Here is a 16558-nt window from a genome sequence, read left to right as displayed (position 1 = left end):
GATTGTGTGACTTATAGAATCACTAGCACATATACAGTATGCATACACACCACATGATGGCAGATACATATACAGTGCATCCGGAAAGTATTCACAGTGCGTCACTTTTTACACATTTTGTTATGTTACAGCCTTATTCCAAAATGGATTAAATTCATTTTTTCCCTCAAAATTCTACACACAATACCCCATAATGACAATGTGAAATACATTTTTTTGAAATTTTTGCAAATCTATTAAAAATAAAAAACGAAAATATAACACGTACATAAGTATTCACAGCCTTTGCTCAATACTTTGTTGAAGCAACTTTGGCAGGAATTACACCCTCAAGTCTTTTTGAGTATGATGCTATAAGCTTGGCACACCTATTCTTGGGCAGTTTCTCCCATTCTTCTTTGCAGGACCTCTCAAGCTCCATCAGGTTGGATGGGGAGCGTCGGTGAACAGCCATTTTCAGATCTCTCCAGAGATGTTCAATCGGGTTCAAGTCTGGGCTCTGCTTGGGCCTCTCAAGGACATTCACAGAGTTGTCCCGAAGCCATTCCTTTGTTATCTTGGCTGTGTGCTTCGGGTCGTTGTCCTGTTGGAAGATGAACCTTCGCCCCAGTCTGAGGTCCAGAGCGCTCTGGAGAAGGTTTTCATCAAGGATGTCTCTGTACATTGCTGCATTCATCTTTCCCTCCATCCTGACTAGTCTCCCAGTTCCTGCCGCTGAAAAACATTCCCACAGCATGATGCTGCCACCACCATGCTTCACCGTAGAGATGGTATTGGCCAGGTGATGAGCGGTGCCTGGTTTCCTCCAAACATGACGCTTGGCATTCACTCCAAAGAGTTCAATCTTTGTTTCATCAGACCAGAGAATTTAGTTTCTCATGGTCTGACAGTCCTCCAGGTGCCTTTTGGTGAACTCCAGGTGGGCTGTCATGTGCCTTTTACAGAGGAGTGGCTTCCGTCTGGCCACTCTACCATACAGGCCTGCTTGGTGGAGTGCTGCAGAGATGGTTGTCCTTCTGGAAGGTTCTTCTATCGTCACAGGGCAACGTTGGAGCTCTGTCAGAGTGACCATCGGGTTCTTGGTCACCTCCCTGACTAAGGCCCTTCTCCCCCGATCGCTCAGTTTGGCCGGGCGGCCAACTCCAGGAAGAGTCCTGGTGGTTCCAAACTTCTTCCATTTACGGATAATGGAGGCCACTGTGCTCATTGGGACCTTCAATGCTGCAGACATTTTTCTGTACCCTTCCCCAGATTTGTGCCTCGATACAATCCTGTCTCGGAGGTCTACAGACAATTCTTTGGACTTCATGGCTTGGTTTGTGCTCTGACATGCACTGTCAACTGTGGGACCTTATATAGACGGTGTGTGTCATTCCAAATCATGTCCAATCAACTGAATTTACCACGGGTGGACTCCAATCAAGTTGTAGAAACATCTCAAGGATGATCAGTGGAAACAGGATGCACCTGAGCTCAATTTTGAGTGTAATGGCAAAGGCTGTGAATACTTATGTACATGTGATTTTTTTTGTTTTTTATTTTTTAATAGATTTGCAAAAATTTCAAAAAAAATATTTCACGTTGTCATTATGGGGTATTGTGTGTAGAATTTTGAGGGGGAAAATGAATTTAATCCATTTTGGAATAAGGCTGTAATATAACAAAATGTGGAAAACGTGAAGTGCTGTGAATACTTTCCGGATGCACTGTATTTTGAATGGTTTTGTAGGTCTACGTATTAGCATAATCTATCCCAGTGAATTATCGAGACTTTGCACGTTTTTCATTTTTAATTACAAATTTATTGCAAATATAGAAATAGATCTTTTGTACAGAAATTGCAAGGGAAAAAACATGTCAGTATCAGCAACAAATGATTAAAGAAAGCAGACAGCCAAGATTAGTTCCCATCAATCTAAACCTTTGATTTGTTTTTCCCTTTTGGTCTCTAAAGTGTAGCGATGAAACCAGAGGGGGGAGTCGCACTAGATTTTAATAGAGTACAACCATGGGACTTTTAATTTGAAACAACGATGGCCCCTGTCCTGCTCTTGCTTTTAAAGACCGATACTGATACTGTCAACAAGGCAAGAGTCCTAATTTAACAGAACCATTGCATACATGTCTTAATTGGAACTAAAATCATAAGATAATGGTAAACTTACTTTGCTGATGTGGGATGTGCTGTAGATGGTAGTTGTGCCTTAGCACTGCAGTAACTATCCTGTATGTTACATGGTTGTGATCACAGATACTGCAATTTTTTTTAAGGGGGTATTTATACTGTTTATACCTCTTTTCAAATAACCTGTAAAACAGCTAAATGCCTCTAATTTGTAATGAGTGTCAGAAACATGAATAACAGAAAATGCTTTTGTAAGGGACAATATTATGTTAATAAAATCGCCATATCAAAAGGGACAGAATCGTAATCATTTAAACACTGTATATAATACATCTGCACTATATTTCTCAGAGATGTCTTGTAGCTTTTATGTCACGGTGTACATTAACATGTGGAAAGTTGTATCTTTAGGATCTAAGGAATGTACTCAGCAGAAGTCAAATCACTGGTTACTGAGACTGTGCAGGTTTTGACTTCTTTAATCCTAACTCAATAATAGTTTGACATGGATTCAGAGTCCAGCATCATGTCTATTTAATAGCACATGTTTCAGCATCATGTTTACTTACAAGCACACATACACATTTAATTCTTTTGTTGCTGCAGGGCCAAGACACTATTAGCTTTTGAAGAGATCAATCCACAGCTATTTAATTTCCTCAGAGTTGAGGATGGCCTCCATTTCTGTCATCTTTCTGTGGACCGACAGCCATTTTTGGAGGCCGCTGAGTTTTCAATCTCTGGCACTGACAGGGCCAATCATTCTGGCTTTGGGAGTACCAGAGCTCTAGATTGTGTGTTCGGAATAGCAATGTATGCCCTGCCTCTGCTGTCTGTGAGTGCAGAAAACATTAACATTGATCAGAATGGTGGGCTTCTGACACTGTAGGGCATTTGGTCTCACCACAATGGGACCTTTCAGCAAGTTTCAAAGCTCTGGATCGAGGGTCAGAGAAATGAAAGCTCTTAGTTACAGACTAGCCTCCAGTGCCAATAACAAACAAATTCCTCATTACAATGCATTTTTACCCAATTAAAACATAACTCTGCAAACTGGTTGCATAATATAGTATGGCCATGTTGACAAGCCGAGGACCAGACTTAGCCCAGAGGTTAATGCATTTAATTTTCTCTTTGTAATTGACATGGTGAGGCCTCTTAGGGTTTTGGCAAAGGCTGGGCCAGAAAATGGGCAATAAATATTTCACTTGGAGAGACTTAGTATTATCACTGGAGAAAGTAAACATAGCTATGACTTATGGCTTGCTGTCATTGCATGAACCAAATATGCAATAACGAATGCATCAGTAGAGTTGCTCTAGGTGTTAGTCACACATTGAATGCTGGGCACCAAATGAATGTAGTCTGTCTCTGTTTCTTCTCCTTCCAAGGCTTTACTCTGACAATTTGAACCAATACTTATTTTAATTCAAATGTTTCCACTCAAACAGAATTTCATCTGTTTTTAAGCATTATTGTGTGGTCATATTCAATTTCTCTGATTCAAGTTGAGAAACGTTTCTGCACACACAAAAAGCTATTCAGCAGAAGACAGAGTGTATAATAAACTAGTGCATAATGAAAGGCAGATACAAAAGGGCTGATTTAGAACTGGCTGAATATAAGGTGAATTCAATTAATGGTTGGATAGAAAGCCAACAGGGTCTGAACCTAGAGGAGGAGGAATGAAAATCACTCATTTAGCTAACAGCAAGTGGGCTGAGGCTGACCGAGAAGCTGCTGATGCTGCATTAATTTGCCAGTGACTTCTAATTGATGGATTGAGATTAGGTTGGGACCATCAGACTATTCACTGTGTGTGTGCTCGCTTGACTTCGACACACCCTTATTTAAATTTATATTGTGATATGTCTTTAATAGGTTAAAAAAAATAACACTGCATTTTTTTCCATTAAGGAAATGGCTGTGTTAAGAAAAAACTGGAGCCACAAACTGCAGCATGGCCCAGTCTCAAACCAAAGAAGATAGTTTTCAACTGGAGAATAATCTTTGTAATGAAGTATAGACTGCAGATGGATGTAAACAACAATCAGCTTCAAATGTGTTTACTCCCTCTGTGCATTGCACTCTCCCCCAGCTAAAAGAGTAGCAGAACTGTGGTGACAGAATATAATACAATCAACCAAATGAAAACCGGTAGGCAAGAATGCAAATATAAAACATCACCCAGAATAAAAAAAAAAACAATCGGCTAAAACCTAGATATTCAAATCAAAGTTACTTTACAATACTGTATTTCAGCCCCTACAGTTTTTGTTTTCAATGTACGTCCACCCATTTGTACACAACAATATATTTTTGTCTCTCAAAAAAATACAGGGAATCATGCAAATATAACAACTTTTCTTTTTATGTAGTATACTATGTTAAGCTTTCTCTGTTCTTAAACCTTTATAACATATATCATCGCAAGTGCTAAAAGTCAGTCCCCTCGATTCCCAGTAATGGACCCTCCCACACCCTCAAAAGAACCCAAATCAAACTAAACAAAGACAAACAATCAACTAAAAATAGAGAAACACACAGACATATCAAGAGATCAGGCTGAGTATAAAACATCCATAGAAGCATTTTTAACCTTAGTATTTTTTTTTCTTTTATCTAGTATACAAAATTCACAGATATTTCACAGATTCTTTGAGTCCTTTGTCCCTCTTTGGAAACTGGGTCCACTCAGGTGGCAAACCATTGCCCAATGTGGCTTACTTGCAGGAATTCAAATGCTCTTCTGCTCAGAAAATGTATTATTTAAGGATAACATGTGAAGTCTAATACATTCTGAGAAATACTTTTGGTTATCAGTGAATGCTTGCAACAGAAACACATAGGTTTTTACAGTTCAATGTTTTTCTTTTTAATGCTTGGCAGTGGGAAAGGAAGCACTGGCAGTGCTCAGCCCATCAGAGCTGTGTGAAGAGTGACCAAGAAATCAGTCATACAAGACATGTTTAATTTGTCTTTGATTTCCTTCTTCATTATCCAGATAAATACAATTTCACATTAGAGTAACACAGAAAATGGCATGCACTTATTATTGTTTTTTCTATCATGAGGAGACACACAGGATAGTTTTCCCTTTATCAAATGTGGCACATTATCCAGGCTAATCTCCCACACAGTGCTAATGGACTTAACAGACTATTAGACAAAAGGTCTGAAGATACCAAACGAAAGGATTTGCAACCCACTGTCACTGCTAATACCTGCCTGTCAACTGTCGTAAAATTAAGTGGAAATGAAACTGCCATCCTTAAGGCTTTAGAAGAGAACTACTGTTAGTTGTGAGAAATTCTGAATGTTTTGGACGAAGGGTTTTCACAATATGCTTCTGTTATGCGCGCGCCTGTGTGTGCGTGTGTTTGCACTGATTTATGCATGGTAAATTTTTGTGCAGCAAAGCAATTTTTTTTTCCCAGATGTCTGCCTGCATTCAGCCAACATGTTTCTCATTGCCCTCCTCTCTGAAGACCTTGCCCATTACCTGCCTTTCAGGAGGAGAGTCATTTTAGTTTAGTCAGTCTGTGACTCATTCTGACTCATATTTTATCCTCTGTTTTTGCCATCTACTCTGAGTGTGTGTGTGTGTGTGTGTGTGTGTGTGTGTGTGTGTGTGTGTGTGTGTGTGTGTGTGTGTGTGTGTGTGTGTGTGTGTGTGTGTGTGTGTGTGTTTTGGGAAGGGGAAAGGAGTGGGAAAGGGCAGCTTTGGTGCCAGGCGGAAGCTTCGAGTTGCTATAGCAACACTAAGATTTCACCCAGCAGCTGCAAAGTCACCGCTAGGCTTTTGTTATAAAAACTTAAAATATATATTGACTATAAAGAAACACATATATTTCAATGATTTTTTTTTTAAAAAATTTGTTAAACAAATTACTTTAGCCTTTAGCAAGTACAAAAGAAAGTCAGAGTGGTAAGTCTTGCAAGAACATGTCAGGGGTCAAGGGTCTCGTCATGTGGCGGTGGATTGGGCTAATGTAGCTTGCTGGCGTGCTCAAGTGGAACATGGCTTGAAATGGAGAATTTTCTTGTATGTCAAGATACAAACAACCTCAAAGTCCAACAAATATTGACAACCCTGATATCCTAATCAGCCAAGGGTATGAACAATTTACCTGGCTTCAGTACTCAATGACCAAGGGCCGTGTGTTTCGCTTTTCCAGCAGACATTTTGCTCATGGGGGCCACCGGTTCCTTAAAGAAACCGTATTGACCAATGATGGGTTTAGCTCCTTCTGTAGATAAAGCTATCATTCTGTAATCATGATGGAAAAGGGAAGTAGAAAAAAAATTTCAACACTCCCTCACATATGCCACATAATGTAAAAAAAATAGTTTTCAGTTTGCTGTTTCTGTTGCATCAACATGGGTTATTAATGTCTGTATTCATGGTTATGACAATATTTTTTGTATTACTGAATGATTGAACTAGTCCTGTGTCATCAGTCAATGGCTGTTGTTGCTAATACTATTCAAGGGATACTTGTACAAGGGGCAATCAAGAAGTCCTAACACTCCTCCTTTTGCGTGTGGGTAATTATTCCTAGTTTCGTAGCTTGATCAACACAAGCAGTCTCGAAACCTTTTGATTCCCACTTAAATGTATGTGGACACATCCTCACTCATTAAGGTAATGTTTCACTTTGGGAGTGCTTCAAAAATCAGAAGATTGCAACTTTATTTTACTGTTGTCTAATGGAAGCATTTAACTACTTTTTGGTCATTTAGGAACTGATTAGACATGAACCCACTCCACATTTTGGGCCCTGATTAAAGAAATCTGAATTTAGTTTAATTTGGTGCCAGACTTTGAGTATCAAAGGATTATAGTAATATGTTAAAAACTGAAAACATCTCTGATTTTGTGGCAGTATCGAGACATAGGGGATGTAACCCAAGCCAGCCTCTTACTAAAGGATTAAACATGAATAGATCATTAGTTTTCTTTCTCACGTCTGGCTTTCCTGTGGTTTTGAGACAAACAAAAAGGATGGTGCCACAAAAAGGACCATCCATCTTCAAGAGAGACACTATCCAGGGGTTCACTGAGAATACAGGCTAAGAAGGAAGAGAGATTTTTGTTGTTGTTGGCGGATGCTGTCTTTGTGGGACAAAAAAACAGATACAATGCCATGCTAATATTTTTAGAAATATTTCTGGTCTTGCTTAAATTCTTAATTAATTCAGCTGATAGATTTTTTTTTTGAGCTGACTTATGCCCAGCATAAACCCAACAGCGAAGTAACAGTTTATTAATTCGCCCTTAAGTGCCAAGACAAATTAATGCAATTGTTTGGTTTAAAACAGCAATTGGTGCTTTGCAAATAATACATAAAAAGCAGATGTTTATTTGGGAGTGCAATGTGCTGAGTGTTTTTTTTTTTAAAGGATTAATTTGTTTATATTTATAACTGTTTTTGTTGTGTTGTTTTAATCATATTTCATTTGAAAATTGCTTGTAAGACTCACTTGTCAAATGTATAAGCTATTTTTCATTTCTATTTTGCGTGGCTCCACTTGTTAATTTGTCAGTGGCTTTAACGTAGTTAGTGATGAGAAACACAATATGTCTTTGAACCACAGCAATGGCACTCATTTGAGCAACAGTGAAAATGCTCTTATAAATCATTTTAAAAAATTGGCACTTCTTCCCCCAATGTCAAAAATGTTCTTAGCTGGGTTGGCCTATTCAAACAGGTGTTGAATAACATTTGAGCAGAAGAGCACTTAAATATCTATCCTGAAAATCTATTTCCTGAAAAATACATTGATGTGTAAATATGTTAATTCAAATAGAAAATGCATGAAATTAAAAGTCATCCATGAAAACAGTAATAAACAGTAGTTTCTGTCACATTATATTGTGTCAGGTAGATGAACATAAATGGCAGCTGAAATGATGACCATGCTGATATTCCTAAACATTTGCTTATCCTCAGTGACCATTTCTGTAAACCTGTCATGGCAGTTGACAATCAAGGGAATTAAACACACCAAGTTCCTTCTGTGGGAAAAAAATACTCTTAGAACATACAAGCAAAGTACAAAGTAAAGTTAATCCTTTGATTTGGTGAAAGTCTGTTGTTCACAGTAACATGTTGCTTTGGAAACTTTGTTATTTCAGATAATAGTAGATCAGCAGGAGACTAAAACTTTCCAAGACTGTACTGTATGTACATCAGTTGGTGCTTTGTCATAAAAAGAAATCAAATAAGGTGACACATACCAAGTAGGCTGTTACTAAGACAACAGTGAGACTTTTGTTCTCATGTGGACCCAACACTCGCAGCTGAATCCATGGGATATGACCTCTGACCCTGACTGTATCCACACATCTTAATAAACAGGGAAAAACAGAAAGAGAAAGATGTTTCATGAACACAAACAGGAAGTAAGATATACAGAAGTCAGTGAGGATACACATAAACATACTTTTGCATATCATTCAACCTGCATTTATTCAGAGGAATCAATTGCGTGTTAAACTGCCTTAAAAAAAAAAAAAAAAGAAAGAGAAAAGCAGTGGTGATATGTGCTATGCGAACCCAAGTCTTGCCTGCAAGAAAGATCATTTCTAGCTCTCCTCATTCAATAAAGAAAAGCATGTGTTCAGTAACCTGCTCGTGCTGTACCTACTGGGTATCCCATTAGACTAATGGGAGAAGGAAATGTGGTGGGAGGTGGATCAAATAAATGTTATTCACAGTATGAAGGTGAGGATCAGAAGAGAGATATGAATGCCATCAAAACCATGGCAATAGACCAAAATCAGGAGCAAGGATGACATATTCAAATTTCACATTTGTTAGGGTAGGATGTCTCTGATTGTGTATGTTAGCTGATGATGTGAAAATACAGCACTCTCGGTAAGCCGGATGCCATTTGTCAGACTGCCAGATAATGGCACTGTCATCTAGGAAAATCACAAATAGATAATTTCAATAGAATAGGCAATAGAAGGATAGATTATATTGTGCATGAACAGCGATTTGGTGATGGCTGTATTAGCAAGACAGATGTTAGAGCATCATAGTCAAGTGATGTATGTTAGGAAAATACAACGAACATTTTTGACATCTGTACATTTGTACATGCCATAAATAATCTAGTATTGTTAAGACTCAGACAACCAGCCACTGGGCAAAAATATTGACAAATATTAATTTAAGTCAGTTTGGGCATATACAATATAATCTGACAAGGCATGCCAACACCTGCTTACAATGACCACTGTGTACTACACAGCCACACACACAATCATCAGGCATAAAAAGCACGCGGACATGCCTGTCACAAGTTGGTTAATTAAGTTATCAATTATAGACAACAATAGGATTAATTTCCAGAACAGAACAGACACATTGGCAGTAATTAGAAGTGTCCTTTCCCTCTGTGCCTTGTTTGTTCTAATGTCAGAGAAAGGATTTGGAATGTACTGTGGTGCTCACACTAAATGATGAAAATAAACATTCCTATAACCTGCTTGTAATCTACTTACATTCACTGTGGCTGCAGAACATTATTTGACTCATCTGCTGACCCCTTGATCGCGTTTTTCTTTTATAGCCCCTCACGATTTTTATTTATTTATTTTTATTTATTTATCTCTGTCACATATGGGTCACATCCCTCGTAGCTTTTTGTAACTGGATCCTATCAATCACTTTATTTATTCTTTCCATAATTAATTTACCCTCTTACGCACCATCAGGCTAATAGCATCTAAGGGAACGTTGATTTGTTATCTGTGCTGCTTCAAAATAAGACAACAACTCTAATCAGAATTTAGTTCAAGGCTATTTAGGACGTTCAGGTGCGTTTGTGGCAGAACAATCTTTACTCACCATATTCCTGGACCATGCAAGAAAGATTGTGTTTGACACCTCAGACGCAGTCACTGCACTGTTATAGGCTCGATGGTTCCACTTAAATATCTCTCTGATGATTTCCTTCAAGCCCACTTGACTATTTTTCTCATTGCTATAGTTAATGTTTATTTCTTTACAATTTGTCAGCTCTTTTTGTGTAAAAGGTATTTTTGAAATGCAAACACCTCAGCCTCGAGAGGGGAAGAGAGAGAGGGCCTGTATTTAAGAACTCGCTCTGCCACATGTTGTCATTTGTAACAAAGCACAGATCCCACCCTTTCATAGTCTACCTTCTCTTCAAAGTCTAAACATATTCATGTGGACATCGCAACCAGTACAAAACAGGAAATATCTTAAATCACACAAGTTTGAATTGACGGGTATCAGCATTTACCCTCTGTGATTACCCACAGATGAAAACATGGCACTGATAAAGATGGTCCGTAGGATCACAAAACGTGATCACTCGAATAGTAATAAATTACACTGCGCATTTGTTCCCTGTTCTATAAAAGGAACCCACAAACACTAAATAAGAATGATCCAGAAAAGGTGCTACAATGAAGTATAAAATAAAAAACTGTGATGATTCTCAGATCCCAGGCACAGTTTCACAGTCCTTGCTCTTAGCACAATATTATATACACCTAGCATGCCAAAAAAAAAAAAAGACCCAAAGGCAAAATTTTGTCCTACATTTTTTGCCCCATGAACTTCAAATGGTTCCTCTGGCCCACAGGATTATCAGAAAAAGAAGTATCCTAACTCTTTTTCCCAAAATGCTGAACTCTGGTACCCAGTCACAGCTTCTGCTGTGCTGACACACCCTTCCAATAATCAAGGATGTCATGTAGGTCCTCGCCTTTAGCAAACTGCACCTTTTTTCGAAGGGCATTTCCAGCCGTCACATAACAGGCCTCATCACGCTGGCCTTTCCGGTAGGGACGAAAACGCTCCCAGATGCGCAGTGAGCTCTCTGAGGAGTACTCTGGGCTAGAAGAGTAGCCAGAGTAACTGGAATGGTGGCGAGCAGGCGAAAGCTGTGAGTAAGATGTTGCGTCCCTGCGGGAGCGTGTCAGGGGCTTTAGGAAGGAAACTCTCTGGGCTGGGGAGCCCTGGTGGGAACCTTCATAGTAGAGAGCTGGGACGGAGTGGCGGTGTTCCGAGCAGTGGTAGTCCTGCTGCACCTCCAGCTGCTGCTGCTGCTGTTGTTGTTGTTGTATTTGTTGTTGGTGGTGGTAAAGGTGTTGCTTCTGGCTGTCCTGATGTTGGGCACCAACACCACCACTGTCGCAACCACCACCACCCCCTCCACCGCAGCTCCCACTCCCTACTAAAGGCAGCCTCTCAAAGGGCTCCCCACAGCCCACAGGACTGGCCCGATCTTGGTATTGCTGCTGTTGTTGATTACAGCCATCAGGGCTCCTTGGCTCAGGAACATCCAGGCTGTACACCCGAGCTCCTCCACGTTCCCTGTCTCGACCCATTGAGCCACAAGACGTGGTGCTGCACTGTTTCTTAACAGCATTTACAATAACCACAGCTGCATCTGCACTCATTTGCCGCTGAATGGGACGTACAGCAGTGGCGGGAGGAGGGGGCCTGTAGGGAGGAGTGATGACAAAGCCACCACCACTGATCCCTGGACGCTCAGAGAGAGGGGTATTTAAGGCGGGGAGTGGAGGTGGAGGAGGGATTTTGTTTGGAGCAATGACCTGGCATGTCTCTGTCAGCGCTTGGGAGAGTGGGATTAGGCCACGAGTAAGGGAGGATGTGCTGGTGGGTGGCGGGGATGTGGGATTGGAGGAAGCTGTAGGGTTAGTAGAGGCCCCTGAAGCAGCTACTGCTGCTGCATCCAATTTCAGTGCATCAATGCAGTTGTTAATTATCTGGTTAACCTTGTCCACCTCCATGGCAATGGTGGAGATCTCTGATGCAGAGCCATGTCCATCATCATCAGAGTCATCGCCAAGATCAGTTCCATCATCGTCCCTAAGGTCATCCCCCCTCATCCCTCCAAGGCCACCATCTACCATCCTCTCCAACCCTGCCCCACCAGTTCTGATGTCCATATAGTTTCCTTTGCTTGTAGCCATGGCCTCCGAAAAGGCAGTGGCCATCTTTTCCACTTGTGGGATAGAAGAAAGTCTTGAAGAAGTGGTGTTGGCTGAGTGGAGCATTCCCGAGCTGGAAGATGTGGACATGGGCAGTTTTCCTCCATGATGATGTTGGTACTGGTGATGTTCCCTGGACTGTTCCTGAAGCTTGTGGACTGCAGATGGATCGTTTGCTACTGCTGCTGCCACCTCTGGCCCATACCGCATTTCCAGTATAGTTTTCTTGACACAGATGGACTTCTTCTTCTCATCATGCATCCGTTTCTTACGCAGACAATAATAGACGAAGCCTAAAACAATGAGCATGCCAAAAAGGCAGCCCACAATGGTCATTATATAGTGAGTGGTGGTGGAAGGTGTTGGGATTCTATCATCTGGATTTTGACCTCTAGTGGAAAACTGGAGGCAGGTGTGGTTGTAACGTTGGGAGTTGCGGATGGACGCTACACAGAAGGTGTAATTGTTGTGTGGCTTGAGCTTGTTGAGGGTAATCATCTCCTTCTTGTTCTTTAAATTCATGACATCAGACACGTATGTTTGGTTGTATTGGGTTAGGATATACATTTTGCTGTAGGGCCTTGGAATCTTCACAAGGAGAGAGGCTGATGACAAAGAGACATGATGGAGCTTAATACTGGGGCTGAAGCTGTCTTCTGTAGATGAGGAAGAGGTTGTGGGCTGGTGGAACGGCCCCACACCACCAAACATCTCTGGTCCGATCCCAGAAGGACCATCCAGATCTGGTGGAAGAGAAGTCATTCCTGGAATCATCACACCATCTCGGCAATGATGGTACAAAATGTTTTTGGCATTCCGACCTGCATGTCCCGCAGCAATAGGACTCAGTAAGGGGAAGCCAAACATTTCCCGGGGTGTCTCACACTGGAGGCGGTCATAGGTATGTGAGACATTGTTAAAGAACTCCAACCAGGTTAGGAAACTATAAAGATCACAGCCACAGTGGAATGGATTTGCTGCCAGTTCACACACCATTAGCCGACTGAGAACTGTGAATGTGGACGGGTCAATTCGGGCAAGCTTGTTGGATGACAGGTCAATGCTGCTGAGGCTTGGACACTCCCAAAATGCATTGCTGGCAATAACCTCAATAAGGTTATGCTGCAAAAAGAGACATTGCATGCGACCAAGCCCTCGCATCATACCCTCAGTTAAATTCGTCACCTTGTTGTAGCCCAATTGAAGAACCTGAGAAAAACACAAAAAAGCATTAAGGTATATGTTAAATAATTAAACCCTTAGTTTTCTGGAAAAACCTTTTCAAAATATCTTCAAATGATTTTCATAGAGTGGCCAAAATGGTAAGGTACCTGTAGATTGGCTTGTCCTGCAAAGGCTCCATCCTCAATGTAGCTGATTTCATTCTTGGTAAGGTTGAGGTCAGTCAAGTTGGTAAAGCGATACATGGAACTGAAGAGCACGGCTTTGAGCTTGTTCTCATTTAATCTCAAGTCATGGACCGTGTTGTTTATGTGCTGGGGTATAGTCTCATACGGCGGCTGGTTCTGACTGCATATAGCTAGCCACACATAGCCTTTGTCCCCCTCAATGAGCCAGCAGTCTGCATTGGCCATATTGGGGAAATAGGAGAAGAATAGGAGGGAGGGAAGAATAAGAAGGAGAATGGAGCTTGTAGAAGCACCCTGCATGATGCCGAGGAAAAAAAATGAAAAAGAGGGGATGCTATAAATCGAAGGGACGTAGGGGCAGATAGGAAATAAGGATGTATTTGCAGGTGAAAGGGGAAGCAACAAAAGATGCTAGGAAGGATTTCGAAAGAGGAGATGGGTCTGGGTTGGGTGCTGAAAAAGGGGTGAAGGCTTCACAATGCCAGTCTCAGCATCATGGTGATTAGCAGAGAACCCATGTTAAAGTAGATCTTCTTGGACTGCAATGTGAGGTGACACAGCTTGTCTTCATACTCTTTCCACAAGCTTCAGTGGTGACTGACTCAATTACCTTTGGAAAAAATCTGCACGATCTGTAAGGAAAAAATAACAAAAAAAACATTAGAAAAAAGCAATATGTTATTGTACATGATGGCAAAGACTAATCTTTATTAAAAGGAATTGAAAATGTATTTAAGTGTCATATTGATAATATATTGCCTGCTTTGCCTGAATTGCCTGCAATATGTATTGAAGAATGACAATAATCAATCGACTCATGAATCTAAATGAATGTTTAAGGGCAAATTATTTCAAACGCCAATACATTTCTGTAACATGGCACTTTGTCAGAATAATTCTATTTACTCAACCTCCAGGCATCACAAAATCAATCTCAATTTTTATCTGGGCTTGTTTTATACTTCTGTCTTCAGCTGTTTGTTCTTTCTTATCATTTGCCCCAAAAGGTCTTCTTTTATCCCACTGCATGTGCACTTAGCCCCACCGGCCCCCGTAGTCATCCACCTTGCAAAGCTATGAGGTCATCAAGCTTTGGCTAATACCTACAGTGTGTGCACCTGCCCATCTCTCCTGAGCCTCGAGAGGGCCTATTTTAAACACGAAGTGCAGCATTAATCACCCAAATGCTGACAGCACATTGTCTCCCTAGAAATTCCTTGTTATGACACTATCCTGCCAAAACCTAAGCTCTCTAACCCATCTGCATGTCATTTGAATAGCAGTCAAGCGTTTACATAAGGAGGGGATTAGCTGCCTGTTGCATCATGACAGACATTGTCCTCTTGCCGGCTCAGCAGCTGGGAAAAACATACTTACATGTACACAAATATTGCACAAACATGCATGCTGAAATGGACACATGCTCTCAGACAAGTGTGTGCATGAGTACACAATTAAACATGTACATATCCGAATAACATTATGCATGTATGCACATGGACACAGCTACAGGCATACAAACCAAAGCTGTCAAGACAGATTCTAAACAAGACACTTGATGTATGTATCTTGTAAAGGATATTATACAGCAGTTTGTTTATCTTAGTAGTGTTCTCTCATCTATCATCCCACATATACTCTTTCTTTACATTCTCTTGATTTCCATCACTGTTCCATGAAAACAACAAAGAAAATCGGTCTGTTTCTCTGAGGAACAGGGCAAATCTCTTTCTTTTTCTTGCACTCTGAATTCAGACTTCTTTCTAATTCCAGAAAAGTATTGAGCTCATTACAGTTTATTCTGGTCCATAGTCCCCAGAGGTGCAAGTAGAGAATTAGGTCCATCTTCTTTTTTTAATCTACTTACTACTGCAGAAAACTGTAATACCTAAATATTGTGTAGATGGTAAATTATCCTGTATCTAAGGACCTTAGGCACCTGTTAGGTTAATTGTCTCCTTTTCCTGTAAGAAACAGGTCAAAGTAGTTGTAAAATGTGGTGATGAGTGTGTCGGCTTGTGGTTGGCAAATGGATTTAATGACAAAGCTGCATTTAAGCGTGTATGGTCTGTTGACAAGTAGACAGCCAGAACTGATTTAGATTTAATGACTCACAACTCCCTCAGAACTGGTCAGCAATCTGTTTCACGACACTTGCAATTTAATTTGAAAACAAATTGATGTTAATGTTGATGTTTTAGCCAACATGAAACCAGCCAAAAATTATTAGATAAATCCAACTGGACACAAGAGATGAGTGTAATGGATTTAAATTTTAAGCGGTTTGTTTCCTCTTTTTCTGTAAAATTATTCAGGCACGTCTCCACCCATGTTTTGCTCATGATACCAAAAACTAAATTTGAGATTTGATGTATTACACACTACATTATATATGACATACTAAATGTTTCACAGTAAAATGTGTGGCTTGAATATGAGTATAATTTTCTTCTATACTGGCTGCGTGAAAATATGCGACATAAGCCTTTTTACTAGTCCATAAAAATGTTACAGACAAACATTTATATAATTAACCGTATTGTTATATTTACATGACCAGCATCAAATCAATCTAAACATCACTTCAAGAAGATTGCAATTTTCTGCATTCTTCAGTATTTCAACAATAAATGATCTGATTAGCAGAAGGCCAATACTATTAACTAATCACTTCTATTTTCTTTCAAATCAATGTTGCAACCCCAAGTCACATAAAATGAATCACTTACTAAACTTTTACTGTAATTTTCCATAGAGTTCCACCAGTTTGGTTTGGCATATAGTCAAATTAAACTTTGCTTGCACAGTTGTGGTTTCTTTATCTCCACACGTGCAGGTACATTGTGAATACATCATATATTATTATCTTCATTTGTTCCACTGCTCTCTAGTGGAACAAATGTATTCTCTATTCAGCCCATCACCAAGCACATTTCAAGACCTTCCTCTGCAATTGATTGTCTTGCTCTCTTGTCTGAGTTTTATCCCCGCCACGTGAGACGTGATCTCATTTACTGCTCCACATAATGTAACCTAGAGGGCTCACAAGGGATGCAGGAAACCTAT

General features: G+C 40.3%; 2 protein-coding genes across 3 annotated transcripts in view; both read right to left on the bottom strand.

The window, feature by feature from the left end:
- Positions 1-16558, bottom strand: part of lgals2a (lectin, galactoside-binding, soluble, 2a) — a 114535-nt gene that overhangs the window by 70271 nt on the left and 27706 nt on the right. The gene's annotated exons all lie outside the window — the stretch shown is intronic.
- LOC138634137 (protein phosphatase 1 regulatory subunit 29) overlaps positions 6365-16558 on the bottom strand; it is a 68402-nt gene continuing 58208 nt past the window's right edge. For both annotated transcript variants that reach the window (XM_069720796.1, XM_069720795.1), the window contains 2 exons: positions 13454-14124; positions 6365-13331 (listed from right to left, as the gene is read on the bottom strand). In XM_069720796.1, coding sequence (XP_069576897.1) covers positions 10809-13331; positions 13454-13792 — 2862 coding nt within the window. In that variant the 5' untranslated portion in view covers positions 13793-14124 and the 3' untranslated portion in view covers positions 6365-10808. The remainder of the gene's footprint in view (positions 13332-13453; positions 14125-16558) is intronic.

This window comes from Brachyistius frenatus, unplaced genomic scaffold, assembly GCF_029030835.1.
Source record: "Brachyistius frenatus isolate BFR_SWC_R1_liver_20210118 unplaced genomic scaffold, ASM2903083v1 Contig_251, whole genome shotgun sequence".
NCBI lineage: Eukaryota > Metazoa > Chordata > Actinopteri > Embiotocidae > Brachyistius > Brachyistius frenatus.
The sequence above is the reverse complement of the archived record's forward strand: the minus strand, read 5'-3'. Positions and strand labels throughout refer to the sequence as shown.